Genomic DNA, 16562 nt, shown 5'->3' with positions numbered 1-16562 from the left:
GGAAAGAGAAAGGGAGAGAAAAATTTAAAATAAGATTTGGATCTTCGAGGTGATAAAATCTAAAGAGAGGATAAAATAGTGAATCATCTACCATTCCTTTTTGCATATGAAAGATAAAATTGTAAATTCAAAGAATAGTTGAGGGTTGGAAGAAAGTGAGAGTTTAGATAACAATTAAGGACATGGATTGGAAAGATTAGTAGACCCGCATTTAGGTCCTTTAAGTTTAGAATAAACCTACAACCAATTGTTCTAATTAGATTGAGTCACACTTCACAACTCTTTTGCCAAAGCTATAGGTTTACCCCTTAGGTTTTAGGAGCCTGATGGTGAGTTAAGCTTAATCTAAAGAGGTTTGAGGGTTAGTTGAAAGACACTTAATTGAAATTAAACACTTCAGAACATCCCAGGTTCAGACTAAAGTGTAGGCATCCTAGATCTTAGGAGCACATCTTAAGAGATAGTTTATCATCCTAATTTTCAAATGATCCTAAGATGCCAGACATCTGACCCCAGTTTATGAGATAACTAGAAAACTAGGCACGAGGTGCATTAGATTGTGATTCATGACTGATTTAATTAGATCAAATAATGAAATTTTTACCTTAATTTGAACAAAATTGAAACTCAATGCTCCGAAATTTGAATTTGTCTTACACTCAAATCCTCCTGGCAATTAGGGACATTCCAATATCATATATAAATTTCCTATTCTTTGTCCTTTATATGTGATACTGTATATAAATTTTCTATTCTTTGTCCTTTATATGTGATATTGTATTTCATTTATTTGTTTATCTTTTCTCTGCAATTTACCTGTTTCTGTTAAGTCTTTTTCAGGTCATACTTCCCTCTTTTACACAGCACATAATAGCGTTTTATACAGCGCATAATAACTAAACTTAAAGAAGCAATGAACCTACCAGGTGTACAGGTTTAATTTATATTACAGCATTTCATTTTCCCAGTATGTTATATTGCTTTTATATCATGTTATACTACTCTTTATAGCATGTTATACTCTTCTTTCAGCATGTTATACTGTCTTTCCTTTTTTTTTACTGAACAGTATATTGTTAATTTTCTTTCACACTGCATGCTTAGTTACTTTAATATGTTATGTCTTAGTATAGAATAACTTAGTGGTTATGAGCATGTTCAAAATTAAAACTGAACCAGGAGGTGTTACTACGAGAAGTTTGAAGCGAACATCATGAGCAGCACGACGAAGAGCAACTTCAAGGTGGATCTGCAGCAGCAAAACACATTCACATCATCTTTCTTTAGTTTCTTTCTTCTTTAGTTTAAATAACCTATAGGATCACTCTTTAGGTTTTTTGTACAATTTTGTTGTACAATTATAAACCCTAACGCTTTAGGATTCCGAAGTTATCGTGCGGTACGGTGTAAATCCTCTTATCTTTTTAGGTTATTTGCACAGTCTGATATTGTGTAAACATAAGTCCTAAATCATAAATAATTTGCAGATTTGAAATATCAAATTAAATCATTTCAAAAGACATAAAACCGAACATTAGGATAGTTGGGAGTTCACCGGAGTTTCCCCAGATCTGTGATATCCCCTACTTTTCTTCCTTTTGGATTCCTTAAATAATTATTCCTATTTTGAGTCATTCTCATTTGATTTTCATATGTCCAATCGTGAAAACCTAAACTTTGAAATCTTGAAAGCAAAACCACTTGATCTTAATCGAGAGTTTTCTTAAGTGACCAGTCATTTAAGATGTAATTAACTATAGGAGTTTGCCTCTATAGGGAACTTGAAACCCAGATAAAATAAACTATCTAGTTTTTTATGTTAGGTAGGGGAACTTGTTGGCTTTTTTATAAAATATTTCGCAAACCAATATGGATGTCACAAATTCTTTAGTCTAGGTGATTGAATTTCTATTACAAGCGATATATTTATTCTTCGGGATAAATATATTACATGTAGTATTGTATTCAATCATCTAAACTATTTAAATGTGAGACCTGTTTAGTCTCACCCAATTTAAAATTAAAATGTTACATTTAAAAAATCAAAAAGGTTATATTTACATTTGAATTATTTTCAAAATTACAAAATCACTACTTTTTTCAAACCATGAAAGTTAAATAAAATGGCCGACAGCTACGAACCAAAATTTTGGATCAAATTTTTTTTCGAGCTGATTTTGAGCCAACCTCGGCTCAGTTCGAATAGGATTTTTAATAGCCCTAGTCTCAATCAAAGGTGAGGAGAAGACCTTCTCTACCGATTGTCACCTAGCTTACCGTGAGGAGAAAAAAATGTTGGATTTACATGTTTTTTTTATTATATCATGTCATAGCCTTTTTTAGGTGTCCAATCCGTTGGTGAAGAGAATAATTGTGCCCATTTGCCTTCTATAAATTTTACTTTTTTTTGGTTTATGTCATCAGATCTGTAGGGGTGATTGTATATGGTCGAGAATTTGCATTTACATACTGAATGATTCTTCTTTATTTTCATATCTACCCCCCCCCCACCCACGCCCCCCAGCGACGTCCAACGCCATCCCCCCAGTCATCTCCTCGTTGTTGTCTTCCCTCCTAGTCCTATCCTGACAGTAGGTTTTTCCTAGTGGCAATTCCCTCCCTCCCTCCCTCCCCCTCCCCCACCCCCTCGACGTCCATCGCCATTCCCATCTCCTTGTTGTTGTTTTCCCTCCCAGCCCTATCCTGAGAGCAGCTTTTTTCCCTCTTTGCCACAGTCACGACCCCAGTTACCCCCCCTTCCATAACTCCCCATCCCGTCAACACTGCCAATAGCTCACCCATCCAGTGGTTCCCTGCAGTCGCTCTATCCACCTCCATATTGCACGTCTTCGTCTAGGTCGGTTCCCTAGCCAAACCTACAACCCACTTTCCCCTACCAGCCCTTCCCGCGAGCCATCTTCTGTGTGCCACCAATCCATTAATCCTCCAACCCACCAAACCGCCACAATTGCCAGTCCTCAACCCCTATACCTACCGGAATCCCCCACCCCAGACAATTACAAACTTCCCAACTGCCCATGTTGCTGTCGTAAGTGCCCTATCAGCTCTCACACCTGCCGGCACCACCACCTCCCGTCCTCACCCTAGGGTGTCTTTTGAGTTTATTGTTCGTTTATTTTCTATTTGATGAGCCTTGTTGTAATCTTGTCAACAATAATATTTTTAGTCCCAATTTTATTTGCGATTTGAGCTTCTCCTTCAGTATCATTTGATATCAGAGCTAGCCCAACCCTAATCCTATTCTATGGTACCCTAGCATCCGCCTTTCCCCCCAAACGGAAAACTTTCTTTTCTACCTTGAACCACCCAGTCCAAAACCAAACCCTAAATTCTCTTTGTTGATTTTCAAAATCAGTAATCCTAAATCAAATTTTATACACTTCAATTAGTCTCAGGCACCATCTTTCACCTCCTAACCCTAAACTTTAGGCATGTCACTAATGAGATACATGCCCAAACCTACCCGCGAGGAGATACGACGAGAGATTTACCAACTTCAGCAGTGGATTACAGAAATTGAAGATAAAATCCAATGAGAAGTTACCATCAACCGTGATCCAAAAGGTCAAAAATAGGAGGAATGAGAAGATATGAAGATGAAGCGAGAAACATAATGTCAGTTCCTACCAACTTGCTACCACCAAAACTTGCAGACTCTAGCTTCTGATGTAGAGAGACCGCAGCACCAAGCGACACCCCTAGCTACTATCTGGGGAAACTAATCGATAAGTCTGTTACAACCATAAAATGTGATAAGTGCTACAGATTTGGGCATATTGAGGCAGAATGCACAACCAGGGGAGTGATTTACTTCACCGAACAGGACATCATCGAAAGTTGGGTAAAGACAGCTGACACTGAAAAAGGTTAAGGACATAAACGGAGAGTACCAGCTACCAGTTGAAGAAATGAACAGTAATCAGAAAGAAGATGAAGTATTCCGTGAGGATTCTCCACTTGCGGCTAGCGAAGAAGAGACCCCGAGATAGAGATCCCAGCTGAGGTAACAGTAGCCGTTATGGAATGTAATGACCTCGATATAATGAGCGTTCAAGCAGAGTATAAAAATGGGGTACCCCGAGATATCGTTTCACAAGCATTGAGAGGAACAACAACAAGACTGACCTTGGCGGTCCAAAAGCGGCATGAGTTTGAGGACTCAATCATAAAGACAAGACCACCACAGATAAGAGGATTGCAAATTTTTCAGATGTATAGACCCCTTCTTGAGTTACCCCTACGGAGGGAATTCTAGTATGCCAGAAGTGGGGTCATTTTATGCTATGTTGGGAATATCGCATGGAGTTATTTAGAGGTTAATTCATTTTCCACATGGTACCCCTCATCAGATGTTTAGACAAGAGAGAAGAACCCAACATTGTAATGGGGTCAAGGAGTTTGATGCGGACAAAATTCTACAATGGAACCTAGGTCCTATCTATGAGGGAGAGGTCTCTCCTGAGAGGGTGCAAGTGAGTGGCGAAGCATACCAAAGATTTTATTCTATAATTTAGTTCTCCTCGCATACTTGTTTCTCAAGCATCCCACCCAAGGCATGAGAAGTGGAAGGAAGAGATCTCAAATGTAAGGGCTCAAGAGTTGGATTGTGGGAACCCACCTCTATATGCAACTCCAACTCAAGATGCCAAAAGAGGATGGCTACCTATTCTATCAGGATGTGTTGTGGAATGACTACATTGACATGATCAACCTACCAAAGGACTGGCCGCAGTACCATGTGGTTCCAGAAGCTTCGACGGATGAGGCCAAAGCTCTCCCAACCCTAGAAGAATGACACTACATTTTCCCTCCAAAAGCTGAGCCGGTTTGGCCTAAGCTGGTTCATTGGAGAGAGGGGGGTTGAATCGGCCCCCTCCTTCCTTTTTTTCATCAGACGGGAAATTTCTTCCTCTTTATAGATTTGTTTCCCGCCTATCTATCTCCTATTTATGTGTGTTTGTTGCTAGGTTTTTCCCCTCTTATAACTCCCCCATCCCATCAGCATTGCCAGTAGCACACCCATCCAGTGGTTCCCTGCAGCCGCTCCACCGACCTCCACATCGCCCCTGTTTTCCTCCCGCACAGCTATCGTCTAGGTCAGTTGCCTAGACAACCTACAACCCACTTTCCCCTACTTGCCCTTCCCGTGAGTCATCTCATGTACGCCACCAATCCAGTAACCCACCTACCCACCACATCGCCACTATAGCCAATCCTCCACATCCCCCATATCTGTTGGAATCCCCTAACTCAGATAGTCCCAAACCTCCCCAACTACCCATGTTGTTGTCGTAAGTTCCCCGCCTGCCCTCGCACCACTGTTTTGCCGGCACCACCACCTCTCGTCCTCACCCTAAGATGTCTTTTGAGTTTATTGGTCTTTTATTTTCTGTTTGATGAGTCCTATTGTAATCTTTTCAGCAATAATTCTATTATTCGCATTTTATTTAGTGTTTGGGTTTCTCCAGTATCAAGGTGGTAATGCATGGACTCTTCAAGAATCACAAGTGAACCAACTCAAACAGCATCACATGACATCCATGAGCACAGTGAGTACAATCACGCTAGGACACCACCCTCTTTAAAAGCAATGGTTGGTCGCAATAAAAAAATAGCCTTGTTTACTTGAGGAGTCAAATATCATAATTGTTTACATCATGTATATTCTGAGAGTAACATCGTAAAAACCTCGTCATCTATTCATGATGTGATGAAGATTTTATAGGAAACTGTGAAAGTTTATGAGAATATTGAAATTGTATCTATACTCCATGAAGCTGCTTGAAAATCCTGTTAAGAGGGAGTTCTTCATATCGATGGCAACCGAGCGGATGGGTTTCATTACCCATGAAACTGCTCCGGAATAACAATGTCGTGGCATTTCCAAGCTTTTGCATTTACATATTTTTCAATGGTGATGGTGCAGCATGTCCAAGCTTTTGCATTTACATATTTTTCAATGGTTATGTTGCGGCACTGTTCATTGTATTTAACAGTTATAGATAAATTAGGACATTTCTTTATTATATTAGTGAATGCTTTAATTTTTTGGTGGATGCAGCATTTCCAATTTTCACTGGAGTGGATAGGAATGCCAGTATATATATCCATATGAATGGTGATGTTGTGACAATGTCTACTTTGTAGTTATGTCACAATTGTTGCATCCCATGCCATGTACTAGGTTTTGAGGCACTTTACGCATAATTTGCAGGCTTGTTAAACTATGCTTTATGTATTTATAACACACAAATCAGAATACCACACAATCTCTATGTATTTACATATTGATGCGCACATAGCTTAAAAAAATGAAGTTTGGTGTTTGATATCTAATTACATAACAATTACATATCAGTGAGCAGTTAGAAAAAGTTTTGGTGTTAGATATCTAATTACATTAGAATTAGATATCATTTATACATTGTTGGCAGTAAATCTTGTTTGTTGAATTCAGCTATCCAAAAGTAGATGTACTTATTTTGATAAATTGATAGATAGATTGCTATCTTCTATGTATTTTGATATCTTCTTTCCAATTGTGACGATGCGGCATCTTTGGATGGCGAAGATATTCTTCGGCAACCAGTCCTGCCATTACCAATGAGGTTTATGGATACTAATCCGTGGATATGCAATTCCATTTAATATATGAGGCTATCTTGTCTATTTTTTGGGTATTTGGAAATGACCTGCTCTAAAGAAAGATGGGCATTTGATCCACCATAGCCGTTTCTTCCTACTATCATCATCTTGTTGTGAGGTTTTCTTGCTATTTGGGGCAAACAACACTACAGTAGTATACAAGAGACAGATGCTTCACTCTCAAATAGAGAAAAATGTTCTTTTAATACTGCTGTGTGGAAGAATTTAACATGCGAGCCCTATATTTTGCGTGAGTTAAGCTAAACTACCGGAACTTTAATTGAGAACTGTATGTTACGGCTTATTTTTTTTGGTTACAATTGATTTTCATTTTACATGGCACTTGATTCCTATGCATTTGCAAATCAAAAACCGGGATTTTAATTGAGAACTATATGCTCCATGTGCCTCTTTTATAGTTCGATACCTCTTCTGAAATGGCTTTGGCTGCTTGTGCCTCTTTTGTAGTTTGGCATCTCCTTTATTCAAGTGGTTGTTTTTAAAAGGGTTATGATGAGTCATTTGACCTAAGGAGTTCTTTTGGATGGCATTTTTAATATACTTTTCTACATACACAAATTTGATCTGAAAAGTTTCAGACAACCAAGATACCCTGCATTATGGGTATATTTCTTTCTTATGATGAAAGATTATTCATCTCCATGTGTTTACTCTGAACCCTGAGATTTTCTTATTATAACCTGTCATTATAATCTACAGTTTGAATTTGTTGTTACATTTATCAAATTATTTTCTTGAATAAGCTGGCAATCGAGGTTTTAGCTTGTAATCTCCTTCTGATTTTAAATAATTTTAAGCAAGGGCACTCAAATTATCTTTTCATTTCACGTCTATTGTAACTTTTCATTTCTTAATTTTAATGTTGTGAGAAAATGTTGAATAAGAATTATATGTGGAATTTCTTAAGTAGAATGAATTTTAACTCTCTAACATTCACGTGCCTTTTCATTTGTGTGACAGTAGGAAATTCATCATAATTCAAGTAAAACACCTTTGTATGAAACCATTCTTAGGATGGGTAATCTCTTCCGGAAGAGTCATCAAGTAATCAATTCATTTCTTTTGTTTCGTTATTTTTGTGTTAATCATTAATGTACAAGATTGTACTATCGAAAATGAGCTCAAACATTTCCAAAAGCGCTAAGGGATCAAACATCGACTTGTATTTTGTGATTGCAACCTCTATGTGTTATATTCACAGCACAAAAAGGAGACAATGTTAGGTGAAAGTTTTATAGATATCCCAAAAATCTAACGAATAGAGACTGTAAATTTTTTCAATATGATGATGAACCCAGGGATGCAATACAAAAGCGAGGTGATAAAACAGTTGACGATGAGGTGAAAAATGATGTCAAAATCTTGAAGTTTCTCATAAAGACCTTATTGTTGTTTAATATATAATTGTAGCATTGCTTTTATTGCTATTAACGTTGTATCTGTTTTGATAATGTTAATGTAATTTGAGGGACAAACTATACTACTTTTAAGATTTTTTTTAATGCAAACTCGACTTTTTTGACTGAGATCTAGCCTATGTTGAACTTATGCTTGTGTGGTTAATTTAACGGTATAAAATTCGAATATTATTTTCTCTTAAATTCTCTTATGGTGTTGTAAGTGATGATAACTTGATATATTCAAATTAGATTTATTCCACATGCAACACTTTAAAACTGTGTTTTTCAAACATAATTGTTTTTTCGCACAAAACTATGTTGACAACAGAGATGTATCTCAGTCATTTGTCAACATACAACATTTTCGGAACTGTGTTTTTCAAACAGGCCAACTGCTTTTAAAACACCAGTTTCTGAACAACAGATTTTCAACCCGGTTTTTCTATAGTCATAGCCGAAACAAACGCACCCATACTCATATATAAAAACATCAATGCATGCATTCATGCATGCATAAATCCATCCATGCATACGTACGTACGTACATACATACATCCATCCATCCATGCATCCATACATACATACATACATCCATCCATGCATTCATACATACATCTATCCATGCATACCTAAATCCATAAATCCATCCATCCACATGCGCGCGCGCGCGCACATACACAGACAGAGACAGAGACAGACAAACAGAGATAGAGACACACTGACACAGAAGACACGGAGACAGACTAACAGAGACAAATAGACACAAATACACACACACATACATATATACATACGTACATACATACATACATAATTCTCGATGAACAGATAATGCATTTTTTAGTATAATGTATGCTTAAAAGTATGGTAATGTTGTTGTGTTTACAGAACGCCGCAAACTTCTCATCCAGGTAATATGTTACCATTTTGGTTTGGTCAGATAATGGATTTATCAAAATATTCAACACGGATAAAAAAGTTCAATAACATAACAAAAAATATGAATGTGTGATAACTTAAACAAGAACCAAAAAAAAACTTTTCTACTATTTAATTCATTAACTGAAGATATAATTATAACCAAAGAAAAAAAGAAAATGAATACCAAACTAGAAATGTCGTCCCATTCATTGAAGTCGTCATTTTTTGCAACTATCGGAAGACGGCTTTTACTCTCTTCAATATGCTTTATCAATTTTGAAGAATAGAGTATAACCCCAAATCTCATCGGTACACTATTTTGGTACATAGATAGAACCATATTGATTATCTGCTAAATTTCAGGGAAATAGAACTTGTCAGCACCAGTATCACTGTAGCACTACTTTCATCATTCAATTTATCATGAATGCAAAAAGAACACGAAATCCACAATGGAATTAAATTTAACGTGCCTCGGCTCCACAAGTTGTCACAGGATCAATCACATAAACAGCATGAAATAGATTTTTACGGATGTACCGGAGCTGGCCAGGGAACACTGGCATCAAGATCTGCATTAGCAGGAGAAAAAATTAAGCGCAGTTTTAAGAAAGCAGCACTTTTGATGAAGTTTACATGTTGCTCTGAGAAAAAGAACCAAAGAAAACACAAGTTGAAAGAGAGAGAGAAAGAAGGAACAATTAGAGCGAACACCGAGGAAACAGTGTTAATAAAAAATTCTTTAAACATCCATCTCATTTCATGTTGCATAATCTATATGCACAGATCTTTATGCACTCCAATAATATCAAGAGATCAGATTACGAATTTAATATTTTGAATTGCTATGAGATATGTGCAAAAAGATTATGTGGCTATAGGATTTTCTATAAACAATAATTATTAAATTTGTTCTAAGAAATACATCAATATGCCTTATTAATTTTGAAACAGGAAAAAAAAGAGCAGCAGTTTTAAAAAAGCAGCACTGTTATCGATTTTTGCAAAATGCTCTGAGAAAAAAAGCCATAGAAAAGTACAAGTGTTTATTTCACCTCATTTATATTACTTCGCCAGCGCCTGTACATAGCATCTTCCTCCAAGTTATTGAGATAGTGAACATAAGTCGAGCGAAAATCAATGCGAAAGACATTGGATCCAGAAGGTGGTGGAGCAGACAACAATTTTAGTATTGCATTTTGTGGAAGCTGAAACAGATAAATTATTATTAAAATGCACTAACAGATAATTAAATTAAATTACTTGGATAAGAACATAAAATAATCAGACTTCCTTAATAAATAATTTATGGGCATATTCAAATGGAGATGAAACCACTAGTTCATGAATTAAAAAAGCAAAGTTAGCATCTACAAATAAAATGCATTGTAAAAACTATCCTGATACCATGTAAAGGGAGAGATCTAGAGAAAATTAGATAGATATTAAATCCTAATATGTAGCATAACGGAAGATAATTTTCCTATAATCAAATTACATAACCCCAAAATTCTATGTCAAACAATCCTCTAGTAAAAGTGGATACAGATTTCATGTTAAAACAAACAAGATGATACTCACGGAGGGAAAGTGCAATTTATAACTTGCTGTGTGTAGAAAACTTATCATATATGTAACAAAATGCCAACATACAAACTTCATAATGCCTAATACATTTTTTCTCAAATTATTTTTCATACATAATAACTATACAAATTAAAACAGTCACTTAGTAACATTGAAAATTATATGGAATACCATTGGAGCAAATTGACTACATAAATATGATACAATGATGGTGCAAATAAATACATAAAACTATGTGAGGACATGACAAAAAAGGATAGCTTTGCCTGGTACCATTAATCAAGTGATGGAACACGAAAGAGTTAAAACATTTCATTCAAGAACTGAAAATATGAAAATGAGTCCGCCGTCTACCCATCCAATGTTTCTATGGATATATTACCTCTTACTGGTTATGCACAGAAAAATAAAAATTTCAACTTCCAAGCATGCCTACTAAAAAAAGACTCATCACTATTTAAGTTATAATTTGTAAATTAATCATTCCTCCACTTTTCCTCAAAATTTTAACAATAACAACAATGTAAACGTAACATCAAAACTGCAATTCATGTAATCTTGCAATAATTCTTCATTCCAAATGTATATAATCAAAAAATTTCATCACATAGAGCCCTAATCTCGACTCAAAACAACAAACTCAATTCTTCACTTTTCCAAAAATCTCATGCTTCCTGATTACCTTTCAAGGCACAAAAAATGTTAGTTTAAACTAGGAAGAAGTATAGATTGTTGAATCCCCAAAAATAAGCTTATAAAGAATAAAGATCTAAAAAACTATGGAAAGAAACCATTTAATTTAAATAAAGTTCTAGCTAGGATTCTTCTTCTCTTTCATTTGCAAATTCCCCTCCCCTTCTATCCAATAACCACCTCTTTCAATTACCGTGCACTTCCACACTATCAATTTCTCCATTTTAGTTGGGCCAAAATGTAATAACAAAATTGTAATGAGTAATGTAGTAATCATCATGAATATCTATCAAATTAATTATTCATCTTTATATTGAAAATATCAACCCCTTATAAATTTAAATCTTAAATAAATAAAAAAGGCCAAAACCATAATTTTAAGGGCAAATAGCGGTTGAATAATTAGCATGGTATGCAGATTGACCTGAATACATAATTTTAACGTGGTGTTATTATCAGGCAACAATAATAAACAGCAGAAACAACCTTCAGTATAGAAAACTGATCAGCCAATGATAGCTCCTCATGAACCATATCCATTAACCTGCAAGGAAAAAAAACACTTTTATGATATGAAAGTCAAAGATTTTTGCCAAACAAACAACAAAAAATTTACAGCAGTAATGAATAATAGATGTGCGACAGTGGTTTACATATTAAGCATAACAACAGTAAAGAAATAGCTCAGTCCCAGAACTCAGAAATAATTCCAACAATAAATAAGAAGTTAAGAACTCCCCATTTTAATTGAATTAAACTCAAAAAATATAAAAAAATAAAAGAGTTTAAGCTCCAAACACAGTTTAAAAAAAAGGTTATTGATAAACTTCTCATATTCATCGTATAAGCGTATAAGCTTTGTATCCCATACAATACAGCAGATCAAACTTAAATACACAGCTTAATGTGACGCTGCATTTATATTTTAAGGGCTGCATTTATATTTTAAGGGTTAATAAATAGGCAGAACAAGCTAAAAAATTTCTTCGTAATTACAAGAAACTTGCATCTATACAAGAGAAAGATCATTAGTTTATCATAACTAAACTGTGCTTGCATCTTAATTAGTTTGGTCGATCAGCATGTTTTGAACAGATGTCATAGATGCCATAAGAACATTATTTCCATTCTTAAAAAGCGCAATGCATTTTAAATATATATTAAGCCCTGAGCTTTTATAAGAGATTCTAATTTTGTATTAAGCAAGAATTGATAGATTGATGAAGACATCAATTTTGATTTTCCCAAGCCCCAATCATCAGTTCCTCTTTATTCCATGTCTATTCTTCCTAATTTCCCCTTCTCTCTCCCCCTTCGAGTTCCTTCTTGAAATATATGTTTATTTCTTCTTTTAATGTTTGTTGTCTGGCTCAGCAATATGATATTAGATCCTAACCTAGACACCAACTCAATTTAATCCTTTCTTAAATAGTATTCTTTTATAATATTTTATTATTATTATTAATATATGATATTTCTAGAGTATTTCTAAAATTGTAAAATTACTCAAATTCTTTAATATAGTGTTGACCTCATTTTTGAGTTCCTCTTTTACCCTCATTAGAGCCTAGGATCTAGCTTTAGGTTCTCCCTGTTTGACCCTCCTAGATAATTGGTATTGGAACCCACCTCACATAAAACTTCAAACCAATTCTTGACCCATTTTTGTGAAGACCTCGCATGAGTGGTTCCAAGCACTAACTTTTAGTTGCAAGGGCTAAAGACCCTAAAATGTGTCCCCACAGAATTTAGGAGGCCTTAAGTAAACCATTTGTCACTCGAACACTCATGAACACCGCAATTTATGCACCCACTGCACCACACACAATGTTGACTTGAATTGACCTGACCGTCAACGAACTTGTCCGGACAGCATCAGATGACAAAACGGACCACACGGATGTGTCGGATACGTCTACATTACCTAGGAAGCACACTCATATTGCTATGGTTCTGTGCGCGAGCAATTAGCACGAAAAACGATGCACGTTTTTTTAAAATTAGCGGGACACGGGCCCGAGCTCAACCCAAGTTTAACTCGGATTCGATTCGGGATAGACTTGGGCTGAACAAGGGTTAAAAAATTTTGAATTTTAAATTTTCAAATTTCAAATGAGTCATTTAATTTCACCCAAATTGAATTTATTTAGAATTTATTACCAGTCAAATAAAACTCCTCTGCCTATGGAAACTATTCAAACCCTGCCCAACACAAGCTTAACGGTTATTTTGGAATTTGAGGGATACAAATCCCGCTCGAGCTTCGCCCTCCGCCCATTCGGCTCTCCCGATCGACTCACCCGCTCCTCCTCTGTTTGGCCCTCGCTCTGCTTCTGTGAACAAAAAATGCTTGCCTTCTTCCTCGCTTCCGCTGCTCGATTCGCCTCTCCCGGTCGCCTCACCCGCTCTGCGAACCGAAGCTGCTCCTCCACTCGCCCACTCCTCCTCTGCGACTCGATCGCAGCTCTAGCTGAAGCTCCTGCTCGCCTCCCTCGCTCGACCGAACTCCCCCTTCCTCTCTCTCAAGCCCGACTCACTTCGCACTGCTCGCTCTCGCTCGACTTCGCCTCTTCACCTCGGCACAGAGACCTTTGCTTGGCTCCCCTTTCTCGATTGGAGCTCTAGCTGAAGCTCCTGCTAGCCTCCCTCGCTCGACCGAACTCCCCCTTCCTCCTCTCGAACACGGAAAGAGGAGACAAGCATTCTTTAGTCGTCGTCATGTCCTTGTAAGCGCAACAGCTGAAGCAGAGGAGAACAGCTTGTGGCATTGCACTAGTCCTGCACGACATTTTTCAAGTTTTTTATATTTTGCAAACACAAGGTGATGAGCTTCTTGTTTTTTTCTTTACTGGTTTTGGTATCCTATGGAGATAACGTAAAGACATGGTTCAATACCTAGTTTCCATAGAATGGATGTCGCACTTTATTTCTACCATGAAGGTTTCACATTACTATACAAAATCGGTCTCCATGATCTTGTTTTCTTTTTCTTTTCTGCTTCCTGTAAGATTTTACCATTCTGCGCATAAAAAAAAAAAGATAAAATAAATATTTCTTCGTGCATAAGCCAAGGGGCCATGTATGTAAAGATGGAAGTTTGGATGGTAGATATGTACATAGGAACTGAGTGACATGCTAGTAAATCTTTCTTAACATTTTTTCCTTTATACTCTACATTGGCATGCTATGTTCTCTCATTTGTACTTCAGGAATCATTTCAAAGCTATTTAATCTGCATTGTTTCACAGCACTGTCCCACAACAATTGATTTTAATCTGTTCTATATTCTAGTGTAAAGTGTTGTGGTTATTTGTAAGTTGAATTATAGTTAGCTAAATTATATAATAAGTTGAGAGTATCATATAGTGTGATAAACAACTAAGCATGGTTAAAAAGCTAGTGACGATTGAAATCTTTTACCATTGTGGAGTCTTTCTTTTATCAAGATTGTGAAGAGCCTTATGTTTATTAAATGAGTTAGTCTACTTGAATCAATTGTTTGGATAGGAAGAATTACATACATACTACGCAATTCATATATATTTACATATCCAACACCCAAACTTCAATTCTTACATGCCACACGATCATGATGCATTTACTTGCTTAACACAAGGTTTCCACTTGCATAAATATATAACGTCCAGTTCTTATGAGTTTACATGTCCCACATTTGAAACTTGAATACTTGCATGTATGACAAATGAATTCTTCCGCTGCATACCATACATTGTTTGTCGCTGGTTTAAACATATTTTCTTAGGGGTTAGTTTACCTACTGTTTTGAAAGCATTAAACCCGTCATTTGGGGCTGTTTTAATCACTGTTTGGAGGCATTGAACCCATCATTTGGGGGTTGTTTTAATCACTGTTTTGCGGCATTTTAGTTAGCCGATTTGAAACAATTCATAGGGCTGTTCTTGCTCAAATTCCTCACTATTTTGGAGCTACTTTAGGAGTCGGTTTGGGTTGATTTTGGCACTGATTTGGGCTATTTTTGTGGGCTGGTTTGGGAGTGATTTTGCACCACTCAGCTTTATTTTGATACTTTTTTGGAGGCATTAAACCCATCATTTAGGGTTGTTTTAATCACTGTTTTGAAGACATTAAACCTATCATTTGGGGGTTGTTTTAATCAGTGTTTAGCGGCATTTTAGTTAGCCGATTTGAGACAATTCATAGGGATGTTCTTGCTCAAATTTCTCACTATTTTGGAGCCACTTTAGGAGTCGGTTTGGGCTGATTTTGGCACTGATTTGGGGTGTTTTGGTGGGCTGGTTTGGGAGCGGCTTTTGCATCAATTTGGCATTATTTTGGCACTGTTTTGGAGGCATTGAAGCATCATTTTGGGGATGTTTTATACACTTGATTGTTGACATACTTTTCATTATGCACATCTGCACATTTATATGTGTAATCTTTCGTTGAACGGAATCCTCATACCAACTTCTCGGTGTTTCTTTGCGAGGTAAATTTGAATGTGGTCGAAGCATTAAATGATCGTAGAGCTACCCCTGGAACAGACGAAAGGGACGACATCAAATTTCATGCCGGTGAGATCTCTCCAAAAAACCATTTCTCAAAAATCCAATAACATTTTCAACGCAAAACCATTTTTCAAAATTAAAAAAATATTTTCAAAACAAAAAAAAGCATAACACGTACTTTTGAATTTATGGGAGCCCCTCGAATGAGGTAACTCACGGTTGATAATGAGATCTCCCAGTTTAAATGGGAAAATAAAATAAATGATAAATTTAGGAATAACAACAAATAAAAAGCATAAAGATCTACAATCCTAAATGAACCCCAAAGTTCAAGCCTCCAAGGATGATAAGTTTAAAAAAGGTTAAATAAAAAGAATAATAAGTTTAAAAAAGTTTAAAAAATAAATAAAATAAATTTAGGAATAACAACAAATAAAAAGCATAAAGACCTACAATCCTAAATGAACCCCAAAGTCCAAGCCTCCAAGGATACAAACACAATGTAAAAGGAATTAAATGCAAAAGTTGAACAAGCAAGACAATCAATTGTTCATCCTCAAAACTACACCTGAAAGTTTATTTTAATAAACTAAAATGTGGAAAATGAATGCAAGTTGCAAGACCAACTTGAAAAGAAAACTTTACTTCAAGTCATTATTATCATCTTCAAAGAAAATTCAAAAGTTTTTTATAAGCAAAGTAATCTAGGATTAGTACAAATAAGCTCTAAGTTAATTTTCCTTGAGTGGAGTTATTTGACCTCAAAACCAATCTGAATTAATTTATT

At 36.1% G+C, this 16562-nt stretch overlaps 1 protein-coding gene across 1 annotated transcript in view; it reads right to left on the bottom strand.

Annotated features, from left to right (window-relative positions):
- The window catches only part of LOC110034144 (UDP-glucose:glycoprotein glucosyltransferase-like), a 39684-nt gene that overhangs the window by 10674 nt on the left and 12448 nt on the right, over positions 1–16562 (bottom strand). Inside the window, exons 9-12 of the mRNA XM_020738464.1 lie at positions 11775–11832; positions 10064–10216; positions 9482–9580; positions 9193–9357 (exon numbers count right to left, since the gene is read on the bottom strand). Coding sequence (XP_020594123.1) covers positions 9193–9357; positions 9482–9580; positions 10064–10216; positions 11775–11832 — 475 coding nt within the window. The remainder of the gene's footprint in view (positions 1–9192; positions 9358–9481; positions 9581–10063; positions 10217–11774; positions 11833–16562) is intronic.

Source organism: Phalaenopsis equestris, unplaced genomic scaffold, assembly GCF_001263595.1.
Source record: "Phalaenopsis equestris unplaced genomic scaffold, ASM126359v1 Scaffold000002, whole genome shotgun sequence".
Classification (NCBI taxonomy): Eukaryota; Viridiplantae; Streptophyta; class Magnoliopsida; order Asparagales; family Orchidaceae; genus Phalaenopsis; species Phalaenopsis equestris.
The sequence above is the reverse complement of the archived record's forward strand: the minus strand, read 5'-3'. Positions and strand labels throughout refer to the sequence as shown.